At 32.8% G+C, this 18,189-nt stretch overlaps 2 protein-coding genes across 3 annotated transcripts; both read right to left on the minus strand.

Moving 5' to 3' along the window:
* Window positions 1-214: 214 nt before the first annotated feature.
* On the minus strand, window positions 215-17,253 carry Lipt1 (Lipoyltransferase 1). 2 transcript variants are annotated; one of them, XM_089649737.1, is made up of 4 exons: window positions 16,714-17,253; window positions 16,050-16,157; window positions 2,506-2,719; window positions 215-1,523 (listed from the first exon to the last, which is right to left on the minus strand). In XM_089649737.1, the coding sequence occupies exons 1-4, from the start codon at window positions 17,251-17,253 to the stop codon at window positions 1,099-1,101; spliced, it is 1,287 nt and encodes a 428-aa protein (XP_089505863.1). In that variant the 3' UTR covers window positions 215-1,098. The 2 variants fall into 2 exon arrangements, with proteins under 2 accessions (XP_089505863.1, XP_089505862.1); XM_089649736.1 differs by having other exon boundaries at window positions 16,050-16,160.
* Window positions 17,254-17,425: 172 nt separating this feature from the next.
* On the minus strand, window positions 17,426-18,054 carry LOC149425174 (uncharacterized). Its single transcript, XM_089649744.1, has 2 exons — window positions 17,760-18,054; window positions 17,426-17,600 (listed from the first exon to the last, which is right to left on the minus strand). Exon 2 carries the CDS (start codon window positions 17,588-17,590, stop codon window positions 17,426-17,428), a length of 165 nt encoding a protein of 54 aa, XP_089505870.1. The 5' UTR covers window positions 17,591-17,600; window positions 17,760-18,054.
* Between the last annotated feature and the right edge of the window lie 135 nt (window positions 18,055-18,189).

Consider the following 18,189-nt stretch of genomic DNA (forward strand, 5'->3'; position numbering starts at 1 on the left):
AGTATGTATCTAATTACGTTTTAAAAATAAACCAGAGAGACAGCGATTTTTTATGAAACCAATTACATACATAGTACTGACTTAAACTGCTAACAACTAGATTTTCCAAAAATTATAATTTCATCATCTACTTTTTCTTATCTAAAAAGATTAAAATAAGTAAATAGTCAACTCAATTAATCTCTTTGGGAATGGGTAAAAAACAAAACATTAATTTTATACAAATATTTTATGTATTTCTGCATAAAATATAATCCACACTAAACAATATATAACATTAAATATAAAAAAGAAATAAAGACTCAAGCTTCTCATGTAATTACTAGCATTATTTAACTAATTAAACTAACAACAAATATACATATTCAGGCATTTTAAACAATAAAATTGACACATTTCACATAGAATATTGAAATGTAATTTATTTTTACAATTTTTAATGCTTTTTTTTTCAATCTTCATACTGCTCGAAATTCGAAAAAACCTAGGACTTGAACATAAATGCTATAAAATAACAAAGATGTTAAAAAATATATTCCCCAATGCATGCAAATAGATTTAAACTAAATCTTATAAAAGTAAGTAGTTACTAGTTAAGTTTGGTTAATACATAAGCCAAAATAAATTAAAATTATTATTAAAGAAAATGATATGACGCATTCTTGTATCACCCGCCGATATGTCAGCAGGTGGATTAAAAATAAAAATTATTATTAAAACTTAAAAGAATAACAATAATAATTAACATACATGCTACGAAAACATAAGAACCAAAAGAAAGGAGAATCAAGACGATAGAAGGAGAAAGAAACAAAGAAAAGGGGTTTTAAAAAGGTTAGACAAAGGTTGGAAAAAGGTTTTAAAAAGGTTAGAAAAAGCAAAAATTTGAAAAGTTAGAAAGCAAATGTTCAAACAAACAAAAGAATCATTGTTAAAAAATCTATTTACAAATTTACAAGTATTATATACTTTTTTTGCTTATTGACTAACATCACAGTCCAAACAATGTATGGCGAATCAGAGTTTAAATGGAAATAATTCGGTCTACAAGCATCCAATTGATTCTTATTTCTTATTGTCTGAATCGCCGGCATCATATCACATTGTATTTACAACCTGATCAAAGCAGTTGGCAACAAACTGCTCCTTCTCCCCGAGTTTCCTGCCCACCTTGGAGTCCGTCACTCCATCATCATACTCCGTGGCCTGCAAAACTTCCTGCAGACCATCCAGAGACTCAGAAGTGAACTTCTTTCCCTTGAGATGAGTCACTACGGAAGCATCTCCATGGAAGCCGGAAGCCATGAGGCCGGGAGGGATATTGAGGGTCACATCGGCGATGAGACCAGACTCGACAGACATCTTAATGCACAGCTCTTGACTATCTTGTTCTTTGGAAATGAAATCATCTCCGGTGGACAGCAGATTTGATGGGACAGTGAAGGATCTCTTTACTTCGAAGGCGGGAGTCTTGCCGAACCTCCAATCCCAGCTGCCGAGCTCTTGCTTAATCTTGTCAAGACCTACAACAATTCAAAACCAAAATTAAAATTACATTTTATAATATATTTCCAAAATGTGCATCTATTTCATCAAATGGTGGCAAAGGATAGATGGCACAGACCGGATTCTAATACTGTACCATAACAGAGAAAATGGCGACAATATTTACTACATTAATGAAAAAAAAAATTAAATTGTATTTTCAACAGCATAATACCAAAATAGATGTGAGAGCACATCGGACTGAAACAACATCTTTTTCACAAAATCAGATGGAAGCCAATAGGTCAACATATAATCTTCATGTAGACTTTGCAACTTGATTATTAAAAAAAAAAAACATTTTTTATCATATTATTATCAATACCAATTATTTACAATAAGATAACGCTGAATATTGGCACAAAAATTATTTATTTACATTTGCAAATTATAAATATTCTAGAAAATACTAAGAAAACAAACCAATAAAACCATGCATGACTGATATTGTACTGGTACAGTGTAAACACAGCGTTAAGAGGAACAACCATGTGGCCTTTTCATACAAAATTACTTTTGGATTTGAGGCCAAGATACATATCCAAACAGAATTGTTTTTTCATTCAAAAGTTGTAGCAAATAATAATAAATAGTACAGCTACGAGCTATTTTTTTTTTTTTTTATTATTAATTTTTTAAATTTTCATTTCCGAAGATTTTGCACACCTGGTATAATCATAATGAAGGGAAAATTTAGTCTCGATTTCTCACAAAATGTATTCAAACAGGCTGAAAACTGTCCCGCGTTACAACCACATCCGTCCAGAAAGGGTTAAACCGTATCACACAGCTGTCATATCATGCAAATGATATCCAACCACACCAGATTATCTACCATTGCATTCACATAAAAATTTCAGACAGAAAAATTAAACCAGAATTCACCATTGAAGAGTTCTCCTGCTACATATAATCAGATTTTATGCTTCATAAGTAAGAAAATTTAGGTAATTCACGTACCAGGGAACCAGTTCTCGGTGGGGTTGATCATCTGGAAGCCCTTCTGCTTGGAAATGAGTTCCTGGCCCCCATCGGCGATGTGGAGGGCCGGAGTCCTGAGGAACTCCCATCCGACTGCCGTCTGCAGGCCGTCCACTGTCACGCGAGAGTTCTCCTCGCAGAGGTTCGTGATCGGGGAACGAACTGACTGAGTGGCGTTTGTCTTAATTCCAGTCTGAAACAATAACATATGTTTTAAATTAATAAACAATCAGTAATGGAAAATAACACAGATAATATTACTGGCCTGTACACGAATTAACCCTTGGGACCTTCTAAGACCCAAACAGTCCCAAATGCCGTGCGCGCATTATACTCTCCTAAGACCATATTTGTCCCAGAACGACCGCACATTATTAAAATGCATATATCTCTCTTCCTCTCATCTAAAAATTAATTATTTCTTTTATGTCAGAAAGAGAACGAAATAGTGCTTGTTATTGTCTTTGAAAAAATGGAAGCTTGTAGAAGGTTCGATCCGTGCAAATCAACAACGTCTCAAGGGTTAAATAGGTGCAACAAGACAGAGTATTGACACTATTTCGAATGGCAATCTCGCAAGTGGAGTCTGCGTTAATGATAGACAACCTCTGATAGAAAAATGCACTCAATTAACACACTTCTGACGGGAAAGATATTTCTAGCCGTTCGGTCGATTGTTGCTTAAGGACGGGAAGGGTATTTTTACCTTTTGCGCCATTTCAATGGCAGAAAAGAATAAATTATCCAATGTTTTTGTATGAATATTATATGCCAATCTCTTTCTAAAGGTCCCAACTATATGTACATAATTATCAAATCGCAATACAATTCTTCTTTTTATATTTATATTCAAGTCTTTCGTGTGCATCGGTATTTCAACAAATAAGTTTATTTTTGTGAAGGGAATAAGATACTTTATGGTGATAAGATACTTTAGTGTAGATAGTTTTAGAGTTAAGTTTCTTTGTTTGGACCTCTGGAACAATTTTTGGTGGCATTAGGATTAAGTTAAACATTGTATTAACTTGTCATTAATTAGGTAACTCTGTATGTGGGTAACAGTAATTTAGACTAGATAAGTAGTCCGCCGAAAGGAATGGCCGACACAGGTGTCGATGAGGCTCACTATATATCACATCGCCAGCCGTTCGGTTGCGCAGAGGAGGACGGAACGTGAACAAAGTCAAATTGGTACATGGAATATTTAAGGAAAAATGTATAAGTCTGAGAATAATGTTGATCTGATTCAAAATCAGTTTGACAAGGGTGTTTCTTGTTATTTGCTATGCCCCTGTTAATTCTGAAAGTGACGAAGTGAAAGATGATTTTTGGACTAGTGTGAATAATGTAGTAATTGACTATAGGTTCAGAGCCGGTACCGAGGACACAAGAGTATTCAGAGGGGCTGAGGTTGAAACTGACCACTTTCTGGTAGTGTCTAGAGTAAACGTCTTTCGCGGTTGGCGCTCTAAAGTGAAAACGGTATCAACAAGAGTCAAAATAGAGAAAACTGCGATAAAAAACGATAATGTGAGAAGTGAGTATGTGAATTATGTAAAGATTAAATGAGAAGGAAATGGACGGTCTAAGCACAGACGTAACATGGAACCACATAAAAGTGAGTCGGCTAGACAGGTATGTGTAATAAGTAGGCAAAGTGGGAAGATAGGTGATGCGTGGTGGGATGACGAGATTAAAGCACTGGTCTCAGAGAAGAAGAAAGCAGTGCTTCCAGCGGGAAGAGGGATTGAGCGGAAGAAGAGTATAAAGGATCCTAGAAAAGAATAAGAGTTGAAGTGAAAGAATGAAAAACGTCTGGAAGAGGAAAAGGAAATCAAAATGACAGACCACTTCCAAGAAAACATTAAACTGTTTTGGGAGAAAGTCAAAAGGTCCAAAGAGTGGTTTAGAAAACGGAACCATGATAGTGATAAAATCAAAAGATGGAAAAATGTTGACAAATGAGGAAGAAATAAAAGAGAGATGTATGAAATATTTTGAGGAAGTCTTCGAAAGCGACCCGAGTGACAGTGATTCCAAAGGCGAATCAGATACGCGTGATGATGGGGTGAACGTTCCCGACATCAGCATGGATGAGATAAAAAGTTCAATTAAATGTATGAAGAATGGTAAGGCTGTCGGTTGACAATATTGCTGCTAAATACTTAAAATGAGATAACTGTGTAATTCTCACATGGTTGTGCAAACTTTTTAACCAATGTTTAAAGGAAGGTTACAAGCCATTAGATTGGAGAAGGGCTGTGATCATGCCGTTGTACAAATGTAAAGGGTCACGTATGGATTGTGGGACTCATAGGGCTATTAACCTGCTAAGCTCAGTTGGCAAGCTGTATGGTAGAATTTTGATTGAAAGGGTAAGAAAGGAAACAAAGGATAAAATATGGGATGTGCAATGTGCTTTTATGAGTGGAAAGGGCTGCATGGACCAGATCTTCTCATTGCGTATGCTCACTGAGAAGTTTCTGGCAAAAAACCAGAAACTATTCTGCGCCTTTGTAGATTTACAAAAATCGACAGGAAAGGCTGTGAGGAAGGAGGAAGGTGTTGTCCAAGTAGGGAGTGAATACGAATCTCACACGCGTCTCTTAATGAAGGAAGTGTTGCATGTATTGTTGTACTTGGAGCAGGTGGATGAGTTTGTGTATTTAGGAAGTTCTTTTATGAGAGATGGGAAGGCTGATAGAGATGTTGAAAGAAGGGTAAATGCAGGAAACTCCATTCATGGAGGACTGAGCGCAGTTTGTGCTAGCAAAAGATTGATCCCTGAGGCGTATGTGTGATAAGACCATGCATGATCATGAGAAATGTGGAGATCCGCAAAGAATGCAAGGCTGATGTAAGCGTAATGAGTAAGATTAAGAAAGGGACACTTAGATGTTTTGGGCATGTAGAACTAACGAGAGAAGAAAGGAGTCTAAGGAGAATATCTGATGCAAATGTGAATGGTAATTTGAATCAGATAGAAATGAATCAGATACTTGAGTAGGGCCAAGTGAGAATAATAGGAGTGTATGTATGAGACAGTGTATGAATGTGAATGAGGCAAGGAGTGTATGCCAAGACCAAGTTGTTTAGCGGTCTGTCCTCCCTGCGGTGACAGTTAGTAAGTTAGTTGGTACAAAGTATACATATAACTACAAAAAAACTGTCAACAAAAAAGTAAATTTAAAATACATAATTAAATTAGTCACACATATTGCTTATTTTTATGATATTCCTTCACTGAAATAACTCCGTATCTATGTGAGCAGCGCATTGAACATCAGAAAAATACAGTGAATCACGCTAGCTAAATATACATAAATATGCATAAATAAAAAATAAGCTTTGTAACAAAGGGAAATTAACATTTTTTATTTTACCCTATGAATGATGGAATATGTACAAAGAAAAAGATATTTTAATGATAATTACTCATGTAGATATAAAAATTATTTACATGTTTGGTGTGTCCTAAATTTAAATTGATGCATTTATTTCTTATCAATAGTTGTTACTACAAAATACTAGACACGGCTGTGCGGCCTTTTTCTTACAAAACTTAATTTGAGGCTAAAATACCCAACCAAATCAAAAGGTATTGCAAATATCTATTACGATTATGTTCAGTTTATTTTATTTGTGGTTTTAATTATAAAATATACAACATTAAAATAAATATACATATATTTTTATTTTTTTTAAATTAAACAGATTAAAAAACCATTTTGATGGGCTCAATTTTAAATTGCAAAAGACCGATTTATGTTGGAACACAAATTTGTCATTTACAAATTAAAATTTCGACCCAAAAAAAAACTATTTCTTTACAATGTTTGATATTTTATTTCATTATAACACAGTAGGTTGGGCAAGATAATTTTTTTAATAATTACTGTTAACTCACAAAAAATTGTCAAAGTTGCCTTTAAAATCATAAAAAATCAATTCTTTAGTGTCCTATCCATTGCGTAGTTTAGAAGAACTAAGAGCACAAATAGACATATACGGATAGTGACTTTATTTTATACTATTTAGAGAAACACAAATAAATAAAACAGCTCACATCTGTACTGAATATTTGCTGTACATTTTTAATTATTCAATTTGGTTGAGTATTTTGGCCTCAAATCAAAAACTAAAGTTTTGTATGAAAAGGGTTGCGCAGGCGTTCCTCTTAAACAATAGTGATTCAAATTACACATTTGTATGAAGTTATAAATACAATGCAAATAGGACGTTAATATGGAGCATTATAATTCAAAATTAAACTATTCCATTGAAGATAGTTAAAACAAAAATAAAGTGCATTTACAAAGGGTTCATGCTGCAATTCCATTACCACGTATTATTTAACATTATCGAATAAGTCATCCTGCAATGCCATTTTAATAGTAGCAATATCCTGTATTGAAAGAAATTAGATCAATTTTTGTCACAGTAATAATGGTTTCATCGCGCTCATTGTTACTGTAAATCTCATGAAAGGTGGTCATAAATGACCTATGCATACATTAATTTACATCGAAGAAAGAGTAATTATAAAAAAGTGTCATTTTCACATTCATGAATCAATTTCAGCGTAAATAGTTTAAACAAAGACAATAAATGCTGCCTGTGAAGAAAGTTTGCTGGTGATCAAATAATAAATGTTTTATCTGCGTGCAAAACCCCAGCAAACAAATTAAAAGTATTTACACTTGATAACTTGACACCTTGTGACTCGGTGTCGCCAGTTTCAGAGATAAAATGGCCGAGAGAAACAATAACAAATCATCCAGTCACTCTAACATAACGTGAACCAACTAAATATATAATTTCATTTATCCCAGAAGTGCGACGGTACCGAAAGCCTTACTTTGGATGCCCTGCAACTGATTTAGTATGAATTATCAAATAAGATATATAATATTATGCTTGATTAGATTCATTTCAGATGTCTGCGGAAAGATAGCCTCAATTGATAAAGTCGAGACAAACTGAGCTTGACTTATCATGTTTTCAGTGGAAAATTTTCATAATATTGGACTTATATAATGATAATAGCGCACGAAAAATGTTTCTATAAATAAGCAGGCTGTGAATATTTATTTTTTAATACTGGAAATAACTTTTTTATGCTGTTTTGTTTAGGATTGATTTGAGTTTTTCAAGATGAAAAGGGTTAAAGTGATTGATTTTTGGGGTATTATGCTGTGATGCCCCCCCTCCTTCTTTTAACAACATTTCGGACAGCCTTACGGAGCCCGTCATTAGGGCAGATGTCTTATGAAGGACATTGTCAGGCTGTTCGAAACGTTGGCTAAAGAAGGAGGAAGCCAAAATCAATCAGAATGTTTTGTATATATTTTTAAATTGATTGGCGCAGAAGTGTTGTTGTAATACACAAAACTTCGAGACGAGTTAAACGCTTGTAAAAACTAGAAATGTGGACTTCTTCAATTAAAAATTAAACAGCAGTCATTGTTACCATAATTGCGACAGTATGAATTTAATGTTTATCTTTTAGATAAAAAAGACGTGGATAAACAGACTGTCAGAAATTAGACATGTGGACAGTGAATTCAGAAACATTGCCCTGATTAATTATTTTTTCTTCTGTTGATAATAAAATTAATTTGTGACATTTATTTGCCTCGTTGAAGGGGACATTTGAACAAATTGCAACTAATTACGAGATATAGGTATAATATAATGATAAAGGTTACAAACCATTATTCCAATTATAAGATAGGAGATAGCAAAGTAACCCATTTCAATATAATATATTGAGGAATATTATAGCAAAGGAACATAATTCTATTAAATATCACTGGTCAACACATTTTTTGTCCCTTTAACGAAAGTAGCCAAATCTGACAGGAAATTTCACGCTGATTTCAGATATGTGATTAGTTTTTTTCTATCACGTCAGGTTTTTATGGATTTTAAGTTTTACTAAAATGTGTATTAATTCATATTTATTCGTGAGTTATCATTGATTTTTGATTTTTTGACCATCCATTCCACTTGGTCATGCTGCAAACATGAAAGAGAACTATGACAACATGAAGCTGCTGTTAACAAAAAATAAATTTGTAAAATACGAATGGAAAATATGTGGTGATCTAAAAATAGGGCTCCTACTAGGACTGCAAGCGGGATATACAAGTATTGTTGTTTTCTGTGCGAGTGGGACAGCAGAGACAGGAAAAACCATTATGCCAAGAAAGACTGGCCTACTAGAAAGCACCTTAAACCTGGCACGAAGAATGTTCAACATGCTCCCTTAGTAAAATCTAAAGATATCTTACTTACACCCTAACACGTTAAATTGGGTTTGATGAAAATTTTTGTAAAAGGATGGAAATGGCATGATTTACTTAAAGCAAAAGTTTCCTAAGATCAGCGACGCAAAAATTAAAGAAGAAATATTCGTGGGACCACAAATAAGGGAGGTCTTGACTGATCCGAATTTTATAACAGTGTTGAGACCAGTCGAGCTAGCCGCTTGGTCAGCCTTCAAGAATGTTGTCGAGAATTTTGTTGGAAGTCATTAAAGTGAAGACTATATCAGCATTGTGTCTGAAATGCTCATGGCCTATAAAAATATGGGATATAACGTCACTATAAATACAGTTCCTTCACTCTCATTTGAATTTTTTCCCAGAAAATATGGGAGATGTCAGTGACGAGCACGGCGAACGATTTCACCAGGACATTGCTGCTATGGAAAAGCGATACCAAGGAAAGTGGAGTCCATCTATGCTAGCAGACTATTGCTGGACCCTGCAGAGAGACTATCAAGATAATCACAAGCGCAAATCAGGTGCAAAAAAAATTAAATTGAATTAGTTTTGAAATTTTGTTCAGTAAGTACCCGTCATACTATGGAAGAATTATGTGAAAAAACTTTGTTAAATAATAAAAAAACCTGACCTATAAATTTTTTTTTTTGTTTCATTTCGTGTTTATAGATACTAAATACATATAAAAAAAATTAGCTATGCTTAAGGGACTGCACTTAAAAAAATAAATGTCGACCAGTGTATTTTAAGTGATATTTACTTGTTAACTACCCCATATAAAAGCTATTTCCATTTACTTTGTAATTATGGAGCTATTTTAACCAAAACTAAACCCTTGGAATGCGGGGGGGAAAAATGCTAATTGCGGACCGTTTGACAGTTGACACTATTTTCGTTGTAACTTAACTTGTTTTTTGCAAAATGGTGTTTTTGTAATTTGCACCGTCTTACCGGTGTTATATATATATTTTTTTTTTTTTTTTTTTTTTAAACTTCCGATTTAGTTGTCCGGGTTAAGTCTTCCCCAAAGGAAAAACTTAACCCTTCCACTCACTTTTCCACAAATGATCAGCTAGTCAATCAACACTATGTAAGTGCATTATATAAGTAAAATAAATACAAAACAATACAAGAACAACAACATGTCAAATCACCAGATATCAAATGGGAAAAAAAAAATTCACCGTCTCCAGATATTTTCATATCAGAGGGTTCGGCTCGGTAGAACTTCTAACAGGGCCTATAAATCCTACTGATCCCTCAACATAAATATTTAAAAAATCTTTTGTTATCCTACATGTATTCAAAATGACCGACTTTTGCATCTTTATATATAAATTTTTTGATAGATCTAATACGCCTAAATTTTTAATTAGAGAGCTAGGTATAATGCCAGTAGCCGAAATAACGAATGGTAATATTTTTATAGTCTGAGAATGCCAAATTCTTTTTATTTCATTTCCTAAATCTGTGTATTTTCTTATTTTTTCACTAACAGATTTTTGAATATTACAGGAATTTGGAATAGCAACATCAATGATATAAGTTATTTTTTTAATTTTGTCATGTAAAACTATATCGGGTCTATTATGACTAATCGCTCGGTCTGTTAGTATAGTTTTATCATAATATATTTTATAAAATTCGTTTTCTAAAAATGAATTTGGTTCGTATTCATAATATGGTACTACATTACGGCAGTCAATCAAGTTATGTTTAATTACCAAATTTTGGTGAATTATTTTTAAAACTTGATTGCGCCTAAATGTATACTCGGACGGTGCTAATATAGAACATCCCGATATAATATGTTCTATAGTTTCCGGAAAAGCCAAACATTTTCTACACAAATCATCAATTTGATTTGTATCTTTGATTATATGCTTTCTATAATTTTTAGTATTAATGACTCTATCCTGAATTGCAAGCATAAATCCTTCTATTTCTGCGCTCAACTCTCCAATACTCAACCATTTGTTTGACTTAATTTTGTCAACATACGTTTGGTTGAGATAATTGAAGTGTTTTGCGTGTAAAATTTTATTTGACCAGGAATCTAATAATTCCTGGTTGGGATTTATAAACATGTTGGCATTCTCATCGTATAAATTTAAAGGTGTAATATTTCTATCTGCCTTGCAAATTATTTTGTGCATTTCTGAGCTATGAGCTTTCCTATGGAAAAAAGTTCTTAGCATTTCTACCTGATTATGTTTCAAAGAAGTTATTTTGACTATACCTCTACCTCCTAAATTTCTAGGTAAATTAACTCGTTCTATAGCTGAATTTGGATGATGGCAATTAAACTTTGTTAGCGTAGTTCTAATTAATCTTTCTAAGTTATCTAAATCTGTATTAGACCATTTAATTATGCCAAATGAGTACGTTAATAGAGGTATTGCCCAAGTATTTATTGCTTTTACTAAATTTTTAGCAGATAGATTGCATTTTAAAATTTTCCTTATCCTAGTTTGAAATTTAATCCTAATATCATTTTTAATACTACTATGGTCTAATCTATTTGATTGTGGGTATCCTAAATACTTATAAATCTCATCCCTTTTCATACTAGTAATTTGGAAATTTCCAAATATACTCTCGTCCCCATCTACAATTTTGCCTTTCTCTATATGGATCGTTCTACATTTATCTAAACCAAATGTCATTTTGATATCATCTGAAAAGTTTTTAACTACCTCGATCATTTTCTCTAAATTTTGTTCAGAATTCGAAAATAATTTTATATCATCCATAAATAATAAATGCGAAATTGTACTACTCTCCCTTGTATTACCCTTAACTTTTATTCCAAACTTGCTTTTAATTAACATTTTAGATAGAGGATTCAATGCTAAGCAAAACCAAAGAGGACTCAATGAGTCTCCTTGAAAAATCCCTCTTTTAATTGAAATGCCCGGTATTACTATTTTCTTACCTTTTAAATTGATAAGTAAATTGGTATTCCAAAAGGACATAATATTTTCCAAAAAGCTAATAATAATGGGGTTAATTTTATATATTTTTAATACTTTGATCAGCCACGAGTGCGGGACACTATCGAAAGCCTTTTGGTAGTCTATATAGCAAGTATGTAAATTACGTTTTCGAGTTTGAATCTGTTTTAGAATTACAGAATCGATAACTAATTGTTCTTTACATCCCATATGTTTTCTGCGACAACCTTTTTGTTGTTCAGATAAAATATTTTTTTCATCTAAATGAGTATATATTAAATCTGTTAAACAAGAGGTTAAAATTTTGTATATTGTCGGTAAACATGTAATGGGTCTGTACTGAGAAGGATTATTAATATTTTCGCTTTTGGGTAACATATAAGTAATACTCTTAGTTAGAAAATTTGGAAAATTTTGAGGTTGACTGACAAATTTTGAAAGATTTTTTGCCAAAAGAGGATGTAAAGTAGTCAGACGTTTGTACCAAAAATTATGTATCCAATCGCAACCCGTGGCTTTCCAATTATGAGTATTTTTAATAATTTTGGTTAACAATTCAACCGATATATTAGAAAAACTCATTTGTTCAATACCTGAAAAATTGAGTTCTTCATTTTCTATCCATGGAGTTGACTCGTTATGTTTTATATCTTTACTCCAAATTTTAGTCCAAAAATCGCGCATATCTGATTCAGATGGTAACGGAATATTATTATTCGAAATAATATTTTGTTTATCGTCAAGTTTGGAATAAAATATTTTTTCATTTTTCTGAAATAATCTATTATTATTTTTTTTATTATACGTATAATTATATCTTTTTAATCTACTAGCTTTTACGCCTAATTTTTGTTTTAATAAATCCAATAAATCATTGATTATATTTTCATTATTATGACTATCAATGTTATAACCAAATTTTCTACAAATTTCATCTACATGTCTCAAAATTTTCCTACTTCTATTTCCATTTTTATATTCTATTACTCTAGCTATGTTACTTCTTAAAAATACTACATCATTTTCTAATCTGATCTGCCATTCTGGTTTACTATAACTATATGATCTATCGTCAGAGGATGATAATTTAATTCCTAACTTATTACAAACAGTAATCGCACTAGCGTATACTATTGTATGAAGATCTAAAAAACTAATTTCGTCAAATATGATTTTTGGTAAAATTATGTTATTTAATTCAAAAATTAATTTAGATAATTTCTTTGACGTATGCAATTTCGGTAATTTTGGTCTAACTGTTGGCTCTACATCTATATATCTGTTTATATTATTATGAAGTAAGTTAGCTAATTCTACTACATTTTCATCAACAAAGTTTAAATTTGCAATGTTGATTTCCCTAAGATTATAAATAACGGCTAAGTTATTTGAATCTACTGTAATATCATTGGACATTTCGACTAGAATATTATCCAAACTATCTACATTCAATGCATCTGATATGACATTGTTACTTGTGTTAATTTGTTCTAAATTATTTCCCCTTTGCAATCTATCTGCTACTTCTCTTTTAATCTGTTCTAATGTGACTACAGAAATTAAATTATTTTGAAAATAGCTCGCTTTTGGTCTGCTAATCTTTGTTCGCTTACTTGGGCAATCGGATAATTTTGTGAGAAAAGTAAATGTAATTTTTTCCTATATAACAACATATCTGTTTCTACTTTGGTTACATAAAAATATGAACGAACAATGAACAACGAACAATTTAATGTATTATATTTATTATTTAATGTATTTATTTACTATTTAATGTAAATATATATTTATTATTTAATGCATTTATACAGGGTGTCCGGAAACTCGTAGTACAAGCGGGAAACTGGTGAATCTACATCACATTTGGAGTCGATTTTGTAGTATATTTTTTTTTTATTTGAGCTTTCGTTATCGAGTAAATCGAGTTTGAAGTTGATTTTTTTCATTTTTTTATTTTTATTTTTTTAATCAAATTCTTATAAATTATTACTGAAGATCAAAGTACCCAACTAATTAAAACTATTTGAAAGTAAAACAAATGAAGAAACTCGGATTTGAAGCATTATTTTGAAATCACCCTTCATTTAACCCGGTGTAATCATAAAATATTTCTGCTCTGCAGGGTTAAAACATCTGTTATTCAACCCTAAACACCAGAAAAAACTTTAACCCTAAAATAGCCGAAAAATATTTTTTTTTGTTTTTTTTTTTTTTTTGAAAATGCTCAAATCAAAAAACTTTATGTTTTTTTGGGTTCCCCATGTGGTGTAGATTCTCCAGTTTCCCGCTTGTACTACGAGTTTCCGGACACCGTGTATATTTATAAAAATTTTATGTCTATTCTACGTGGTTTCCTAAATAGCTACTTATATTCAGAGAAAATAAAATTCTTTCTAATATTATAAAAAAATATTATATAATGAAGACAAACGAAAATATTCTTGAGTTTTATTGTATTTTCCAGCGAAATAAGCATTCTTAAAAACAAAAATAAATTTTATCAGAATATCCTGTAAATAAGTACAGTGCCATGACTTTTGAAAATCAGAATTATTATATTTGACATTTGAGACTCTTTTACACTAATAAAATAAACATATTTGCAAAATAACGAAATGACAAACTAGAATAATATTAAGATTCATTATTTCCTTGCCAAGTGAATAAAATATATTTCAGTATGCTAGAAGCATTTAAGGTTCAAAATACCATAAAATAGAGGCAAGTTATTATTTGATATTTAAAACATTTTGTGTCCTAAAAAGGATTGTTTTCAAAATTCTATATTTTATATAATAATACTCATTGTACCCCACCACGCGTTGCTGTGGCTCAATCTGTCTGTGCAGATAGAAATACAGTAGCGCGTTTTGCTTTCATGTCTAACATATGGCGCTGTTTTGAAAAAAAGCATACTTTTACCTCTCACATCTACATAATATAGTTATATTAAAACACACACATATTCTAATGCAACATTGTCAAAATTTCGGTAAAATTTCGATCGCACTGGCCTCGCTTATTATGAATATTTTTTAGATAAAACCTTTAGATTCACCTTAATTACTGTACGACACAACTTTTAACCTTTGGGGCGGTGGAAAATATTGCAATAAAAATTTCAATTACGTAAAATTAAAATTAGCTTTCGTTTTGTGAAACGAGGCCGTCCATTTTCAAACTTCATTTGTTTATTGGCTACAACAATATCAAAAATGCCACTTTATTTTAATTTAAGCACTCTATTACTCCCAAAAAAAAAAAAAATTTTTTTTAAAACGTAAGTTCGTAAACCTTTCATTATAGAACAAAACTTGTAAATATACACTTTGGATACGTTTTAACCTCGCAAATAAAGATGAAGATAAACACAGAAAAATACCAACAGGGTATTTTCACTTGCTCTTTTTACTATCGAAAAAAATTACGATAATGAAGGTATTTTTATGTTGACGAATAAATTTTCTATAACGATTTATAATGTACCATTTCCGATTTGCTGCTAGAATGACATGTTTGTTTTTATTTGTGAATGTGGCGGCGCTGATGTCACGTCGGACAATGTTGGTGACAGCTAATAAATAAGATAATGACGTTGTAGTCAGTTGAAACAGTTTCAGAATGTGTGGTTTTAATCGTTTATACATAAATCAATAATTATGAATGAAAATATTAAAATTACATATTTTTAGTACAATGATCTGAATAAGAAAAATAAACTATAAGGACGGGTTGTTTCGGAGAATTTGAACAATTCATCAAATTTCAACGTTAATTTGCGAGTTCTGTGAAAGTCCTATTCAAGTTCTGATATTATATCATTATAGGCTAGTTGCTTGACAAAACTGAAATAATAACAGAACTAGAAAATATCTTTCACAGAACTCGCAAATGAACGTTGAAATTTTATGAATTGTTCAAATTCTCCGAAACAACCGGTCCTAAATCTTACACACATTTTTAACAGTATTCATAGTTTGTGAAAATACCCCATTGTTTCAAAAGAAAAAAGATTTAGAACAAAAAACAAGGATATATTTATGTATTAACTAACTAACCAACCATCAAGTCATTTCATTGCAGGGTTGTCTCTGTCACACACACTCCTTGCTTCATTTGCACCAATATATCGTCTCATACATACTCTTCTGTTTCTAACTCTTGATATTGTCTGACTCTATTTGAATCACTCGATCGTTGCAAGGTATTCATAGTTTTTGAAAATACCCCATTGCAGATAATGGATTACAAAACAGGGAAAAAGATACTGTGTTCAACTAACCTCATGTTTAGCCAGAGCTTGGCTCAGGTTCACTTTGTTGGCATTCACCAATAGCGTGCAGTGATGGTAGGCAGATGGACGCCCCAGCTTGGCAGCTGTACCAGATACCTGCTGCGCACAGAGTTAAGGAACACATTCCATTGCCAGTTTGCTGACCTGATTACACCACCCTCACAACCATCAACAGTTATAAGACATCCTATTACCTCCAAGATTACGGTAAAAGAAATCTTATTACTTGTTACTCAAATCCTAATTCATTATGATATTTTACTTGTAACTACTAGGAATTGATATGCTTTTCCTCCAGTGATTGTAACATTACATATTAATAACTCAATATGGATATTGTTAAATTGTTATGAAACTCCTGACAATTGCAGCATAATGCATGTCAATGAACATAATTTTTTTTTTATGCACCAACCTTATTCAATTATATAGGGTGCAGAGTTCAAGAATTTAATAATGCATTCTCATTAGCTTTCAATTAGTATTCAAAAGATGTAATAAACAACTTTTGTAAAAATAACAAAACATCAAGAATTGAATCTTACGTCAGGTTAGTATTCGTATTTGGACATCAAGTTTTGTGTTACTTGAAATTCAGCAAATGTATGAAAATGTATTGTGAAAATGAATCTTCAATTTCAAAAAAGGATACTTTGTATTGCTTCACAACGATGTCTTGTCTTTCGTTGATTTCAGCTTTCAGGCCAAATTCCCTGAAGAGTGCCCTGGAGATCAGCTCCAAGTTATATTTTCTGTTGTAGCGTTCCTTGGTGGAGAAGAAGGAGACGTTGAGGTTTCCTTTATCGTGGTACACGGTTCCTCCTCCGCTATTGCGTCTCGCCAGCGGGATGTCGTTCTCCGCCAAGAAAGGGATGTTTGCCTCCAGCCACGGGTTCTGGTGCCTGCCGATCACAACACAAGGATCGTTCCTCCACACCATCATGATGTGATGATTTGAGAAATCGTGATTCTTGTACAACCAGTCTTCCAAAGCCAGGTTGGTAAAGATATCAGTTGACTGAGAGATAAACACTGACTTCTTGATATCCTTCTCTTCAACCAAAACGGTTTCTTTCTTCACTGTGGAAAGGGACCTCGAGGCGGCTACCAGAGACGAGGAACTCGTACGACGAGTCAAACCAACCACAAAGCAACCCATGCCCAAGAAGTTTCTCTGCAAGAACTGTGCCATTTTGATTCTTTTTTTAAATAAAGTCTTTAACTTTCACGGAAGAACCCAACTTATTTTACGAGAAATGTGTCAAGATTATAATATAAGAGAATTATTCTCAGATGAGGCAGTGGGTATACTATGATTAATAAGTCTTTTTATACACTTGAGTCTTTTAAAATGTGAGCTGCTCCTAATGACAAGAGCAGTTAGCATCCGTGTCGGCTGAGGACAGAGAGATCAGGTACTCGTGGAGGGCGATGGTTTGATGCAGCCACTTCCAGGTTTGGTGAAGGGAATTAATTCTGTACCTGATTCCCAAACAGTCCCGGCAGCCTCTTGGCATTCCTTTTTGCATCGGCACGGTACTAAACAAAAATTCCGAGAGGTTAGAACGAAAGTAAGCTAATGTACACTAAGAAAAAAGCCAATGAATGTGTTGTTATCTAATAACAAGGACTGTAATTTTGATGCAATTTGCACAGCACTGAAACTACTGAATATGAAATGAAATGTGAGCAGATTACCTTCGAGCTCGCCATTATATGAGCTCGCCTTGTAGATAAGGCTGGCAGCCGGCAGTGGGGGGCCCAGCCGACTCGCGAGGTCAGCGGGGGCAAGGAAGTTCACAGCAATACTTGCCCAGTGATAACTCCGGCGAGGGGACTGATGACTGACAGCCTTTCTTCCGCTGATAGCACGCCTTGATATAATGGTCTTAGCCTAGAAACGAAATCATTTTCATTAAAAATTATCTATTTTTATTTTTGACGTTTTTGTCATTTGAAGACGTCAAAATTATGTCCTGCCATATGAACAAACCCGTGTTGGCGTATTTAAAAATGCAAAAGAACTCTCGTTGAATCAAAATCACATGCCCACGGGGCATAAAACGTGATATGAGTATTTGTCACAGACATAGGAATTATTTGTGAAACAAGCCGCCTTTAAAAAATG

This window comes from Hesperophylax consimilis, chromosome 3, assembly GCF_061612785.1.
Source record: "Hesperophylax consimilis isolate HC1 chromosome 3, BYU_Hcon_1.0, whole genome shotgun sequence".
Lineage (NCBI taxonomy): Eukaryota > Metazoa > Arthropoda > Insecta > Trichoptera > Limnephilidae > Hesperophylax > Hesperophylax consimilis.

What these genes read in the sequence shown, in the direction of transcription:
- Lipt1 (XM_089649736.1), bottom strand. Translation starts at nt 17,253, where the DNA reads ATGGCACAGTTCTTGCAGAGAAACTTCTTGGGCATGGGTTGCTTTGTG. An exon ending in AAGCTCTGGCTAAACATGAG is followed by an intron (nt 2,720 to 16,049) that starts GTTAGTTGAACA and finishes TTATTGTTTCAG; the next exon opens with ACTGGAATTAAGACAAACGC. An exon ending in CACCGAGAACTGGTTCCCTG is followed by an intron (nt 1,524 to 2,505) that starts GTACGTGAATTA and finishes GAATTGTTGTAG; the next exon opens with GTCTTGACAAGATTAAGCAA.
- LOC149425174 (XM_089649744.1), bottom strand. Translation starts at nt 17,590, where the DNA reads ATGCAAAAAGGAATGCCAAGAGGCTGCCGGGACTGTTTGGGAATCAGG.